This window comes from Heterodontus francisci, chromosome 4 (assembly GCF_036365525.1).
Source record: "Heterodontus francisci isolate sHetFra1 chromosome 4, sHetFra1.hap1, whole genome shotgun sequence".
In the NCBI taxonomy this organism is placed as follows: domain Eukaryota; kingdom Metazoa; phylum Chordata; class Chondrichthyes; order Heterodontiformes; family Heterodontidae; genus Heterodontus; species Heterodontus francisci.
Window position 1 is genome coordinate 119,437,177 of NC_090374.1, and position 15,637 is coordinate 119,452,813.

The 15,637-nt window shown below is 44.4% G+C and overlaps 1 protein-coding gene across 7 annotated transcripts in view; it reads right to left on the reverse strand.

Moving 5' to 3' along the window:
* Positions 1-15,637, reverse strand: part of agtpbp1 (ATP/GTP binding carboxypeptidase 1) — a 426,905-nt gene that overhangs the window by 90,503 nt on the left and 320,765 nt on the right. For all 7 annotated transcript variants that reach the window (XM_068030050.1, XM_068030049.1, XM_068030054.1 and 4 more), the window contains one exon: positions 13,101-13,277. In XM_068030050.1, the coding sequence (XP_067886151.1) occupies positions 13,101-13,277 (177 nt within the window). The remainder of the gene's footprint in view (positions 1-13,100; positions 13,278-15,637) is intronic.

The following is a 15,637-nucleotide window of genomic DNA, read 5'->3' on the forward strand; positions in this document are numbered from 1 at the left end:
ACTGGGTACAGTGCTGCAAGTGCATCAAAGACTTGCTCAGATCAGCGAGGGCACGTGGTCCTGGCAAAGCTGCTCCACTGATTTCTTCCATGGCACGGTGTCTTTAAAGCAGAAGGTACACAAGGAATGCAGTCAAATGCATGAGCAGCCTTGGTGCCATTTACTAAACGATGAAGATTGGCATTGTTCATGTGATTGGATGCATCGTGTGAAAGCTAATGCAGAATGAATGATGTTGATGCATGTATGCAATGGTTGTGATGCATCATTTGCCATGTCATTAAATCTGCACTGTATGCTGCAGGAGAAATGACATCACAACCAGAGCGAGTGTGTTAAGAAGGGAGGAAGGGTCCCGGACATAAGGCTGCTGACCACAGCTGAGCGGGAGGTTTTGGAGATCATGAGAGAGGAGAGAGGCAGGGTGAGCGGAGATGGTAAAACAGGAGTCACAAGGCGTAAGGATGAAGTGGCATCTCTGCTCTCACAGCCAGAGGTAAAAACTGAAGGAAATTATGTGAACTCAAGAAGCACATGCTTAAGGTGGCTCTGTTTGTGTCTCCACTGTAGGTGCCCGCACTCGAGTCACAGAACGCTGCGTGGCCCAAAAATCCTCCTCTGTGGAGGAAGATGAAGCCAATGCCCCAGAGGGTGCACCGTCACCTGCCTCCTCTTCTACCTCCGCCAGCGCAGATACATCCACACAGTCCACAGGGGGTTTAAGATTAGAATCTGGGTCACAAGCTGGTGTACACAACACAGATACATCCCAGCAGCTGAGGAAGCAGGTGCCAGCTGGGTCCCCTGACAACTGAAGGACTGCTGGGGATCAGGCCCCTGCTCAGACCCACGCTCACGATGATCCTCTGTTTGTTGCTACAAGAAGTCTGCTGGATGTGCAGCAAAGCCATGTGGAAAATATGTTGGAGAGTGATGAGGTCATGTGTGGTTTTGCACATATCATGGAGGAGTCCATGCAAGCCATTACGTCCGCCATGTCCGGCAATAGTACTGAAGACTTGAGCTCCAGAACTTGCCGCGCCCCTAGCCTAGCTGTTCCAGTACAGCTACAACACTGGCATCTACCCAGCAATGTGGAAAATTGCCCAGGTATGTCCTGTACACAAGAAGCAGGACAACTGCAACCCGACCAATTACCGCCCCATCAGTCTACTCTCAATCATTAGTAAAGTGATGCAAGGTGTCGTCAACAGTGTCATCAAGCGGCACTTGCTTAGCAATAACCTGCTCACTGATGCTCAGTTTGGGTTCCACCAGGACCACTCAGCTCCTGACCTCATTACAGTCTTGGTTCAAACATGGACAAAGGAGCTGAACTCAAGAGGTGAGGTGAGAGTGACTGTCCTTGACATCAAGGCAGCATTTGACCAAGTATGGCATCAAGGAGCGCTAGCAAAACTGGAGTCAATGGGAATCAGGGGGAAAGATCCCTGCTGGTTGGAGTCACACCTAGCGCAAAGGAAGATGGCTGTGGTTGTTGGAGACCAATCATCTCAGCTTCAGGACATCACTGCAGGAGTTCCTCAGGGTAGTGTCCTAGGCCCAACCATCTTCAGCTGCTTCATCAATGACCTTCCTTCAATCACAAGGTCAGAAGTGGGGATGTTCGCTGATGATTGCACAATGTTCAGCACCATTCATGACTCCTCAGATACTGAAGCAATCCATGTTGAAATGCAGCAAGACCTGGACAATATCCAGGCTTGGGCTGATAAGTGGCAAGTAATATTCATGCCACACAAGTGCCAGGCAATGACCATCTCCAACAAGAGAGAATCTAGCCATCTCCCCTTGATATTCAGTGGCATGACAATCAATGAATCCCCCACTATCAACATTCAGGGGGATACCATTGACCAGAAACTGAACTGGAGTAGCCATATAAATACCGTGGCTGCAAGAGCAGCTCAGAGGCTAGGAATCCTGTGATGAGTAACTCACCTCCTGACTCCCCAAAGCCTGTCCACCATCTACAAGGCACAAGTCAGGACTGTGATGGAATACTCTCCACTTGCCTGGATGGGTGCAGCTCCAACAACACTCAAAAAGTTTGACACAATCCAGGACAAAGCAGCCAGCTTGATTGTCACCCCATCCACGAACATTCACTCCCTCCACCACCGACGCACAGTGACAGTAGTGTGTACCATCTACAAGATGCACTGCAGCAAGGCTCCTTAGAGAGCAACTTCCAAACCCGCGACTTGTACCACCTAGAAGGACAAGAGAAGCAGACGCATGGGAACACCACCACCTGCAAGTTCCTCTCCAAGCCACACACCATCCTGACTTGGAACTATATCGCCATTCCTTCACTGTCGTTGGGTCAAAATCCTTCGTAACAGCACTGTGGGTGTACTGACCCCACATGGCCTGCAGCGGTTCAAGAAGGCAGCTCACCACCACCTTCTCAACGGCAATTAAGGATGGGCAATAAATGCTGGCCTAGACAGCGACGCCCACATCCCAGGAATGAATTTTGAAAAATGGTTTCCTCAGTCCAGAGTCTGGCGAACTCTGTGGTGAGTCTGGTTGAGCACTCAAACCATATACGATCTAACCTGCAGTCCATCGCTGTTGCCATGGGCACCATGCAGCAGAGTCGAAGCAAGAGGGGGACAAGGAACCTGGATCTCCCTACAGGTGCTCCTTCCCCTTAGGGAGACAGGCAGGTGCCATCGTGCAAACGAGGAGGACCATGTGCCAGCTTCCCCAGGGTCTTCCTCTCAGGACACCTACAGGTTAAGTGGTGTCCCGTCCTCCCGCCCGGCACTGACCCCCTTACCTCCAGCAGGTGAGCATATAGGGGATACTCAAGTATCATTGCTGCAGACCCCCAGTAGGATAGAGCCATCAAGGTCCCGATCCTCCAGAGGATACCCACCACGGTCATCCACAGCAATGGGGCAGTGCGCTGAACAGACTGCCTCCACCTCAGCTGCTAATGTCGGGCTAGCACCTTGACGTAGTGGGAGAGAAAGGAAATTGATCATCAATAACTTTTTCCACAACTGTCATTCCATTACTTTTGTTTTCTATGATCATAATTTAACACTGCTTGCAGTGGTGGGTAGTTGCATTCATTGTAGCCCATGGATGTAAATGCATACAATAATGTGAAGATTAGTGGTAGATCAGAAGGTTGGACAGATTTTAGAAACCAGCAAAGAATGACAAACAATAATGAAGGAGAAATTAGGGTATGAGAGAAAGCTAGCTAGAAATAAAAAAAGATAGTAAGAGTTTCTACAAGTACCCACATCCCGTGAAATAAAAAAAAATAGCTGCCATACATTCGGTCTCTTCATCCAAGTCATTGATATAGACTGTAAATAGTTGAGGCCCCAGCACCAATCCCTGTGGCACTCCACAGCTTGCCAACTCGAAAATGACTCATTTATCCCTGCTCTCTGCTTCCTGCTAGCTAACCAATCCTCTATCCATGCTAATATGTTACCCCCTACACCATGAGCTCTTATTTTACACAGTAACCTTTGATCAAATGCCTTTTGGAAATCCAAGTACACCACATCTACAGGTTCCTCCTTATCCACCTTGCTTGTTATTTTCTCAAAGAGCTCCAATAAATTAGTCAAATGCTATTTGCCTCTCACAAAACCCATGTTGACTCTGCTTGATTGTATTATGATTTTCTAAATGTTCTGCTATTACCTCCTTAATATTGGATTCTAGCATTTTCCCTATGACAGATGTTAGGCTAATTGGCCTGCAGTTTCCTGCTTCCTGTCTCACTCCTTTCTTGAATAGAGGTGTTACATTTGCAATGTTCCAATTCACTGAGACTTTTCCAGAATCTAGAGAATTTTGGAAGATCACAACCAATGCATCTAATATCTCTGCAGCTACTTCTTTTAAGACCCGAGGATGCAAGCTATCAGGTCCAGGGGACTTGTCAGCCTTTAGTTCTAATAGTTGTACCAGTACTTTTTCCCTCATGATTGCGATTGTTTTAAGCTACTCCCTCCCTTTTACCTCTTGATTTTCAAGTATTCTTGGGATTTTCTTGTGTCTTCTACAGTGAAGACAGATACAAAATACCTGTTCAAGGTTTCTGCCATTTTCTTGTTTCCCATTATTAATTCCCCAGTCTCACCCTCTAAGGGACCCATGCTTGCTTTAGTTACTCTCTTCCTTTTTAAATACTTGTAGAAACTCTTACTATCTTTTTTTATTTCTAGCTAGCTTTCTCTCATACTCCAATTTCTCCCTCATGATTGTTTTAGTCATTCTTTGCTGGTTTCTAAAATCTGTCCAACCTTCTGACCTACCACTAATCTTTACAGTATTGTATGCTTTTTCTTTCAATTTGATACTATACTTAACTTCTTTAGGTAGCCCGAATGGTGCGTGTTTCTCATAGTCTTTCTTTCTCAATGGAATATATCTTTGATGAGAGTAATGAAATAGTTCCTTTAGTGTCTGCCACTGATTCTCTACTATTCTATCTTTTAATCTATTTTCCCTAGTGCATTTTAGCCAACACTGCTCTTGTAATTGCCTTTATTTAAGTTTAAGAACTAGTCTTAGAGCTACACTTCTCACCCTCACAATTAATGCGAAATTCTATCATGTTATAATCACTGTTGCCTCGAGGCTCTTTTACTTTGAGGTCATTAATTAATCCTGTCTCATTGCACATTACCAGCTCTAAAATAGCCTGCTCCCTGGTTGGCACTGGAACATACTGCGCTAAGAATTTGTCCTGAATATGCTCTATGAACTCATCTTCCAGGCTACCTTTGCCAATCTGATTCGTCCAATATATAAAGATTAAAATCATCCATGATTATTGCAGTACCTTTCTTACAAGCCATTATTTCACAGAATCACATTCCTGTATACTCTGTCCTATGGTGTAGCTACTGTTAGGGGGCCCATAATTACTCCCACAAATGACTTCTTATCTCTACCCAAACTGATTCTACATCTTGATCCTCTGTACTAAGGTCATCTCTCACTACTGAACTAAGGTCATCTCTCACTACTGAACTAAGGTCATCTCTCACTACTGAACTAATGTCATCCTTAATTAACAAGGCTACTCCACCATCCTTTCCTAGCACAGGAGGCCGCCATTCGGCCCTCAAGTCCATGCCACCCTCTGTAGAGCAATTCAATCAGTCCCATATCCCCACTCTATCCCACAGCCCTATAAGTTTATTTCCCTCAAGTTCCCATCCAATTTGCTTTTAAAATCATTCATCATCTCCGCTTCCACCACCCTCTTGGACAAGAAGATCCAGGTCATTGCCACTCACTGCGTAAAAAGTTCTTCCTCACAACTCCCCTGCATCTCTTGCCCAAAACCTTCAATCTGTGTCCCCTAATCCTTGCACCATCAGCTAATGGGAACAGCTTTTCCTTGTCTACCTTATCTAAACCTGTTATAATCTGGTACAGCCCTATCAAATCTCCCCTCAATCTCCTATGCTCCAAGGAGAACAACCCCAGCTTCTCCAATCTATCCTTGTAGTTAAAATCCTTCAATCTTGGAACCATTCTGGTAAATCTCCTCTGACCCTCTCAAAGACGCTCACCATCCTTCCTAAAGTGTGGAGATCAGAACTGAATGCAATACTCTAGTTGCGGCCTAACCAGAGCTTTATAAAGGTTCAGCATAACTTCCCTGCTTTTACACTCAATACCTCTGTTTATGAAGCCCAAGATCGCATATGCTTTGCTAACCACTCTCTCAATATGTCCTGCCACATTCAAGGTCTATGCATATGAACCCCAGGTCACTCCGTCCCTGTACACTCTTTAGAACTGTCTCATTTAGGTGGCGGCATAGTGATGTCACTGGACTAGTAAAAAACAGACCCAGGTGAATGCCCTGGGGACATGGGTTCAAATCCCACCACGGCAGCTGGTTGACTTTAAATTTAATTAATAAAAATATATGGAAATAAAAGTTAGTTCGTAGCACCATGACTGACTCCATCATCGATTGTCATAAAAACCCATCTGGTTCACTAATGTTCTTAAGGGAAGGAAATCTGTTGTCCTTACCTGGTCTGGTCTATATGTGACTCCAGACCCACAGCAATGTGGTTGACTTTTAAATGCCCTCTGAAATGGCCTAGCAAGCCACTCAATTGTCAGGGGCAATTTGGGATGGGCAACAAATGCTGGCCTTGCCAGTGATGCTCATATCCAATTTAAGAATAAAAAAAAAGTCTCTCCCTATTTCTTCTGCCAAAATGCGTCACCTTACACTTTTCTGTACTAAACTCCATCTGCCACTTGTCTGCCCATTCTGCTAGCCTATCTATTAAAGGCTGGCTACCCGACGGGACCCGACGTGTGTCAGGCTCAGGTCGCAATTCTGGGACTGGCATTCGGGCTCGGGTCGGACACGCTCTATCACAACCTCCAGTAAGTGGCTCCACTGTTAATGTAAATTTTGGACTAGAAAGGTGGTTGTGTTACAGTTATTTTAAGCTAGTGCAGATCAGCAACAAAGTGAAAAACGGAAGGTAGGTTAACTGATGGTCAGGTTGGGTTAGGCGCAGGAAAAAATGGAAGGACTCGGGCTGGGTTGGATGTGGTTCTGTTGGGCTCGGGTCGGGTTTCATTTGCAGACCCCAGATGGCCTTTACTATCTATGTCCTGTTGCAACTGATTGGTATCATCCTCACTGTCTGCCACACTTCCAAGTTTGGTATCAGCAGCAAATTTTGAAATTTTGCTCTGTATTGCAATATCTAAGCCATTTCTATATATATATATATATATAAATAAAAGTAGTGCTAGCACTGGTCCTTGGGAAACACCATTGTCTATCATCCTCCAGTCTGAAAACAACCATTCACAACAATGTGCAGGGTTACAAGAAGGCAGAGGACTAAGTGAATTGCTCTTTCGGAGAGCTGGTGCAGACACGATGGGCCAAATGGTGTCCTTCTGCGCTGTAACAATGCTATGATTCACAACTCACTGTTTTCTGTCCTTAACCAATGTTTTATCCAATTGGACACTGACCCTCCTATTCCATGAGGGTCAATTTTGTTAACCAGCCTTTTAAGTGGCACTTTGTCAAACACTTACTTAAAATTCATATGAACAACATCCACTGCATTCCCCTCATCAACCTTCTCTTTCACTTCATCAAAAAATTCAATTAGATTGGTTAAACATGATCTGCTTTTAACAAAATAAAAGCAAATTACCACAGATGCCGGAAATCTGGAATAAAAATAGGAAGTGCTGGAAATACACAGCAGGTCTGGCAGCATCATCACAGACCTGAAATGTTAACTCTGTTGCTCTCGCCACAGATGCTGTGGAGCATTCCCTTGCCTTGGTAGCCTTCCCCAACTGCATTACCTCACACTTCTCCGGATTGAACTCCATTTGTCACTATTCTGCACTCTCCAGCTTTCTTCTTCAATATCAACCACATGGCCAATTTTTGTATCGGTTGCAAACTTTTTAATCATACCCCATACATTCAAGTCCAAATCATTGATATATACCAGAAAAAGCAGGGGACTTAGTACTGAGCCCTGCGGAACCCACCGGAAACAGCCTTCCAGTCACAACAACCTTTACTTCCTGCTTCTGAGCCAATTTTGGATCCACTTTGCCTTGGATCCCATGGGCTTTAACATTCATGACCAGTCTGCCTTGTGGGATCTTACCAAAAGCCTTGCTAAAATCCATATAGACTGCATCAAATGCACCATACTCATCTTGTTACCTCCTCAAAAAATTCGATCATGTCAGTCAGACATGACCCTCCCTTAACAAGTGCGTGCCAACTGTCTGTGATTAATCTGTGTCTTTCTAAATGAAGATCTATCCTGTGTCTCAGAATTTTTTTCCAATAATTTTCCCACCACAGAGGTTAGGCTGACTGGCCTGTAATTACTTGGTCTATCCATTTCTCTCTTTTTAAACAATCGTACAACGTTAGCTGTCCTCCAGTCCTTTGGCACCACACTTGTAGCCAGAAAGGATTAGAAAATAATGGTCAGAGCCTCTGCTATTTCATCTCTTGCTTTCAATTAACAGCCTAGGATACATTTTGTCCAGGCCTGGGGATTTATTCACTTGCAAAGATGTCAAACCTCTTACTACTTCCTCTCTTACTATGTTAATTTCATTTAATATTTCACATCCCTCCCCCCTGATGCAATGTCTGTATCATCCCTTTCTTTTGTGAAAACAGATGTAAAATATTCACTATGATGTTAAACTAACCAGCCTGGAGTTGTTAGGTGCACCCTTTATTGAATAAGGGTGTCACGTGCCATTCTCCAATCCTCTGGCACCTCCTTGTATCAAGGGAAGATTGGATGATAATGGCAAGCCTTTTCACCATCTCCACTCCCACTTCCTTTGGCAACCTGGAATGTTAGAGAAATCTCCAAGCCTGTTTGTGAAGAAGACACTAAGACCAGGATGCTTTGGTGGAGATTGTTTATTGCTTGTCACAGAGCTTACTTCTGCTCTCCAAACACCATCAGCCAGTGCTGGCTGGCTCTTTATATATACACACTTGAATACAATTAACTAATTAATACCCAACACCTGTTCACCCTATTATCTTGAACTACCAGCTATTTATCATTCATTAACAGAACTTCAGACACCAACAGATTCCCCCTTTTTTATTTAATTACACATATATATGAAAAAGAAATAAAAAAAACAAATAATGATACTTTTTTCTTTATATTATTTATCATTAACTTTCAACAGCACCAGCCATTAACATGTTGTATATTCCCCCCCTTAAAAAATACTTGTTTATAGAAATAGCAATCTTATCATAAAGATTTTTTCCATGTTTTCCTAACTTAATATAACACAAGACGGCCCTCTTCGAGGACATCCAACAATTTTTTTTTGAACAAGCACCTCTCTTAGTAAAACAATCCGACAACTGATGACTTGCGTCAACCCATTTTATTTTGGAAATTTCTTTTCTTTCCAACATTTCTTTTATACTCGCGAGATCAATCCTCAACCTCTTTTCTGTGACACTTTTTGTCGAATGGACATTGCCCCAGAGAGAATGGTTATCTATGAAGCATGCTATAGGAAAACTCTTCTCCTATTGCCCCTTATACAAGAGTTTCTTTAAAATACTCGATAAATAAAATACATACCCATATCTATCGCTTCGATCAGTGCAAGTGTCTCAGCAGCTAAGGTGCTTTTAACTATCCTCTTTACTTTCTTCAGTTCCCAGGCTAATTGACAACATTTATCATTTCTTCCCACCAAAAATATAACGACTTGATTGAAACATATAAGATCCTGAGGGGTGGATGTAGAAAGGATGTTTCCTTTTTGGGAGAATCTAGAACTAGGCATCACTATTTAAAAATAACAGGTCGCCCATTTAACACAGAGATGAGGAGAAATTTTTTTCTCTGAGGGTCGTGAGTCTTTGGAACCCTCTTCCTCAAAAGGCAGTGGAAGCAGAGTCTTTAAATATTTTTAAGGCAGAGGTAGATAGATTCTTGATAAGCAAGGGGGTGAAAGGTTATTGGGGATAGGCGGGAAATGTGAAGTAATCAGTTCAGCTATGAACGTGAATAGCGGAGCAGGCTCGAGGAGCCGAGTGGCCTACTCCTGCTCCTAGTTCGTATATACTGATTATGATTTCCACATTGGATAGCTGGTGGAAAGGGGTGAGGAAACAGGAAGAAATTAAGCTTAAAAATATAAATGATCTTTGGTGAAATTCTTTTGCTGGTCAAAATTCTTTGAGATAAATTGTAGAATATATACATTGCAACATCAAGAGAGATCAAAAGCAAAGCAACAAACAAATATTCTGTGAAGTATTACTTCATCATAAAATACAGATTTTTCTACGTTCAGATATGGAACTATATTCCACAGGTAAAGGAGGGAAATATAATACTCAAAGTGAATCATTCAAGACTTGGAAATATCTCAGTGTTATTTAAACATTTGTAGACCACAATTAAGAATAATCAATTTCCAAGTTGATCAGTGAAAAATGGATCCCAAAGTGGGGCGTGGGGAAGGGGGGAAGCTCGATATTAAAACCGCAGGGTTCGAATAACATCTTCATGTTATGGTATGTATTGCTGCATCTGACTTTGTATTGAAAGACATAAGAGATTCTAGGGTCATTTTGATCTTTGCAACCTGGGTGGTAAACTGGTTGAGTGGATTGGTACATGGGATTGTGATATTATAGCTATTACGGAAACGTGGTTGAGGGATGGGCAGGACTGGCAGATCAATGTTCTGCGGTACCGATGCTTCCGGCGTGACAGAGGTGGAGGTTAGAGAGGAGGGGGAGTTGCACTATTAATTAGGGAGGACATCACGGCAGTACTTAGAGAGGATATCCAGGGGGGAAGGTCCAGCGAGGCCATATTGGTAGAACTTAGGAATAGGAAAGGGGTGATCACTTTGATGGGATTATACTATAGGCCCCCAAATAGTCAGAGGGAACTGGAGGAGCATATATGTAGGGAAATCACAGATAGGTGCAGGAATTAGAGGGTTGTAATAGTAGGTGATTTGAACTTCCCTAATATTGACTGGGACTGCCTTAGTGCTAAGGGATCAGATGGGGAAGAATTTGTTAAGTGTGTCCAGGATAGTTTTCTAAAGCAGTATGTGGATGGCCCTACGAGAGAAGGGGCGACACTCGACCTCCTCTTAGGAAATGAGGCTGGGCAGGTGGTTGATGTGTCAGTGGGGGAGCACTTTGGGACCAGTGACCATAACTTTATGAGCTTCAAGATAGTTATGGAAAAGGATAGGACTGGTCCTCAGGTTGAAGTCCAAAATTGGGGGAAGGCTAATTTCGATGGCATCAGACAGGAACTCTCAAAAGTTGAATGGGAGAGACTGTTTACAGGTAAAGGGATGTCTGGCAAGTGGGAGGCTTTTAAAAGTGAGATAGGAAGAGTTCAGGGCCGGCATATTCCTGTTAGATGGAAGGGCAAGGCTGGCAAGTTTAGGGAACCTTGGTTGACGAGGGATATTGAGGGTCTGGTCAGGACAAAGAAGGAGGCATATGTCAGGTATAGGCAGCTGGGATCGAGCGAGTCCCTCGAGGAGTATAGGGGATGTAGGACTACACTTAAGGAGGAAACTAGGAGGGCAAAAAGGGGCCATGAGATTTCCCTGGCAGATAAGATAAAGGAGATTCCTAAAAGATTTTATAAGTATATTAAGAGTAAAAGGGTAGCTAGGCAATCTATGTGTGGAGCCAGGGAAATGGGCGAGGTCTTAAATGTATATTTCTTGTCTGTATCTACCATGGAGGTGGTCATGGAAGCTAGTGAGTTCAAGGGAGGGAACACCGATATCCTGGAGCACATCAACATTACAAAGGAGGAGGTGTTGGAGGTTTTGAAGCGCATTAAGGTGGGTAAATCCCCAGGGCCTGACCAGGTGTATCCTAGGATGCTATGGGAAGCAAGGGAGGAGATTGCTGGGGCCCTGGCAGAGATTTTTGTATCATCGTTAGCCACGGGTGAGGTACCGGAAGACTGGAGGATAGCTAATGTTGTGCCTTTATTTAAGAAGGGCAGCAGGGATAAACCAGGGAACTACAGGCTGGTGAGCCTTACATCAGTGGTGGTAAAGTTATTGGAAGGAATTCTGAGAGACAGGATTTATATGCATCGGAAAAGGCAAGGTCTGATTAGAGATAGTCAGCATGGCTTTGTGCGTGGGAAATCATGTCTCACTAATTTGAGGAGGTGACCAAGAGGATTGACGAGGGCAGGGCGATGGACGTTGTCTACATGGACTTTAGCAAGGCCTTTGACAAGGTTCCGCATGGTAGACTGGTCCAGAATGTTCGAACACATGGGATCCAGGGTGAGCTAGCAAATTGGATACAAAATTGGCTTGGTGATAGGAGGCAGAGGGTGGTAGTGGAGGGCTGTTTTTCAGATTGGTGGCCGGTGACCCAGTGGTGTGCCGCAGGGATCGGTGCTGGGCCCTCTGTTGTTTGTCATATATATTAATGACTTGGATGTGAATGTAGGGGGCATGATTAGTAAGTTTGCAGATGACATCAAAATTGGTGGTATAGTGGACAGTGAAGAAGGTTGTCTAAGGTTACAACAGGATACAGATCAACTGGGAAAGTGGGCAAGGGAGTGGCAAATGGAATTTAACGCAGACAAGTGTGAAGTGATGCATTTTGGGAAGTTAAACCAGGGCAGGACATACACAGTGAATGGCAAGGCCCTGGGGAGTGTTGTTGAGCAGAGAGACCTTGGGGTGCAAGTACATAGTTCCCTGAAAGTGGCAACACAGGTAGACAGGGTGGTGAAGAAGGCGGATGGCATGCTTCCTTCATCGGCCGAGGCATTGAGTACAAGAGTTGGGACGTCATGTTACAGTTGTACAAAACGTTGGTTAGGCCGCATCTGGAGTACTGTGTGCAGTTCTGGTCGCCGCACTGTAGGAAAGATGTGATTAAGCTAGTGAGTGTGCAGAAAAGATTCACGAGGATGTTGCCTAGTTTGGAGGGCTTGAGTTATAAAGAGAGATTGGATAGGCTGGGTCTGTTTTCCCTGGAGCGAAGGAGGCTGAGAGGGGACATGTTAGAGGTATATAAAATTATGAGAGGCATAGATAGGGTAGATAGCCAGAGTCTGTTTCCCATGGTAGGGGTGACTAAAACTAGAGGGCATAGATTTAAGGTGAGAGGGAGGAGGTTTAAAGGGGATCAAAGGGGTAAATTTTTCACACAAAGAATAGTGGGTATCTGGAACGAGCTGCCAGAGGAGATGGGGGAGGCAGGAACAGTAGCAACATTTAAGAGGCATCTGGACAGGTACTTGAATGAGCGAGGCATAGAGGGATATGGAATTAATGCAGGCAGGTGGGATTAGCAGAAATAGGCATTCTGGTCGGCATGGACGCGGTGGGCCGAAGGGCCTGTTTCTGTGCTGTACGACTCTATGACTCTATGGATTGTGCAAAATCGATGGGATGAAAATTGGACAAGTTCTTCAACGGGTGGCTAATCAGGCAGCAAAGTTCAAAATGACCTGATCTGTTTTGGTCTTAAAGGGTGAAATATAGTTTTGTTTTTCTTTTACCTTGTACTTGCCCTGATCACAGCCACAGTATGTGCTTTCCATGGTGTAGCTCCTTGTCACACCAACCTCACGCCACACGACCACCCGTGCTGTGGATTCCTTGGACTTCTCCACCACAAAACTACAGCTGCTCATGCAGAATGCTGGTGCAATTTGGTTCAATACCTTTGGCAGAGTCTAAATAGTCAAAACACCAGGAAAATACAACACAAAATTTAGCTCCACAAAACAAAGTAACATTTTGCTTTTGAATGCTGAAGATACACTTCTACCACTCCCTGCTACTGAAAACAACTACAAACCTCTATAGTAAGCAGCTAACGATATACTTAGTAGAATATGCATGTTAAATTAGTGGTACACAAGCAGGTTATATCAACACTGTCATCAGCAGATGCTGAGCAGAGGAAAGTACCTCCACGCAAGGATGGAGAGAAGAAAATTAAAGAGGACGTCATTCTGCATTATGCTCTCAATCTTCGCTATTGACTAGGGGCCACTGGCCCAGTCCCAGAAGTAGGGCTAATCACATAGCCATGGCTGGAAAATGAGTATAGAGAAATTTCACAAAGAGATAAGGGGAGAAAGTTAAACAAGTGATCAAAAATGTTTTAAAAATATTAGGTGAGCTGAGGTATGGCCAAATCTGTAATGTTTTGTTTTCACATAATTTATCTCCATCAGCTTTAGAAGAGAAAACCCATAGAACAACTAAACGCCAAGGGAGACATTCAAGTTCTAACATAGATTAATACTTCAACTTTTGAGAAACTTCATCTGGCTGCAACTGCATAATTTGCAACAATGGCTCATCAAGCCATTAAAATAACTGCAAGCACCACAAGTCTATGCAGGCTATATTTTGCTGCGCATTTTTAAAGTTGAAGAAAAATTAATTAAACTATAAGCATTTATAATGAAAGTTCAGAGAAAGCACTTTTCTTCAATATTACACACACAGTAAAATACAACACCAACATTGTATTTGAATCATAGAAGCACTCAGGACAGCAATTGTGTAACAACCTTGACCCAGGTATTACAGAATCCTCCAGTTTACATTGTTTATGTGCACTAGTTTATAAATGTTGATTTGCCATTCTTGGTTGCTGGAAAAGGTCAATGCAGGCCACTGCTCAGGAAACAACACTGCTGGTCTAGGCTGAGCAGCTTCAAAAACCTGATGGCCTGCTGAGCAGGTGGCATTGGTTGTTTTGCCTCTGTGCCTCTGGCTGGGGCTCCTGTAGAGTGGTCAGTAGCCATCTCTTCAACGAATTTCCCTTATCCCCTTAGATCCGTCCATGCACTTTGCCTGGACAGGCAGGAAATGAAAGAACCATGGCAACTGCCAGAAAAGCAAGTCCACACAAAAAGGAAGTTCTTGTGGTGGTGGACCAGTTGGACATTGAGGGAGTAGAAGCCCTTCCTGTTGATGGATCTCACTGGCAGGTTACAGAGAGCCTTGATGGCCACATGGGCGTAAGCGATGATGCCCTGCACCTGGGGGAAATCCAGCACTTGAGGCTGAACACAATGCCCCCCCTTGTGCCTGCACAGGCCTATCTGTGTCCAAGTGGATGTACTCCCCTGCCCTCCTGAAAATATCATCTGTGATCTGCCTGATGAGCTGCTGACTGCAAGATGTCACCTCGGTCCACAGCTGATCCCTGGAATGACCTGATTCCACAGACGTTTAGGGCAACAGAGAGCTTAATGGCTGCAGGTAGGGGACTGCCATGTAGGCCGTGAGGCCTCAGGTCAGTGTGGAACAGGGCACACAGGTCCAAGACCATTTGCCTGGATAGGCACAGCCTCCTACAGCACTGGTGCTCTGTCATTTGCAGGTACAAAGAACAAAGAACAGTACAGCACAGGAAGAGGCCATTCGGCCCGCCAAGCCTGCGCCGATCTTGATGCCAGCCTAAACTAAAACCTTCTGCACTTCCGAGGTCCGTATCCCTCTATTCCCATCCTATTCATGTATTTGTCAAGATGCCTCTTAAACGTCTCTATGGTACCTGCTTCCACCACCTCCCCTGGCAACAAGTTCCAGGCACTCACCACCCTCTGTGTAAAGAACTTGCCTCGCACATCCCCTCTAAACTTTGCCCCTCTCACCTTAAACCTATGTCCCCTAGAAACTGACTCTTCCACCCTGGGAAAAAGCTTCTGACTATCCACTCTGTCCATGCCGCTTATAACTTTGTAAACCTCTATCATGTCGCCCCTCCACCTCCGTCGTTCCAGTGAAAACAATCGGAGTTTATCCAACCTCTCCTCATAGCTAATGCCCTCCAGACCAGGCAACATCCTGGTAAACCTCTTCTGTACCCTCTTCAAAGCCTCCACGTCCTTCTGGTAGTGTGGCGACCAGAATTGCACGCAATATTATAAGTGTGGCCTAACTAAGGTTCTGTACAGCTGCAGCATGACTTGCCAATTTTTATACTCTATGCCCTGAATGATGAAGGCAAGCATGCCGTATGCCTTCTTGACTACCTTATCCAACTGCATTGCCACTTTCAGTGACCTGTGGA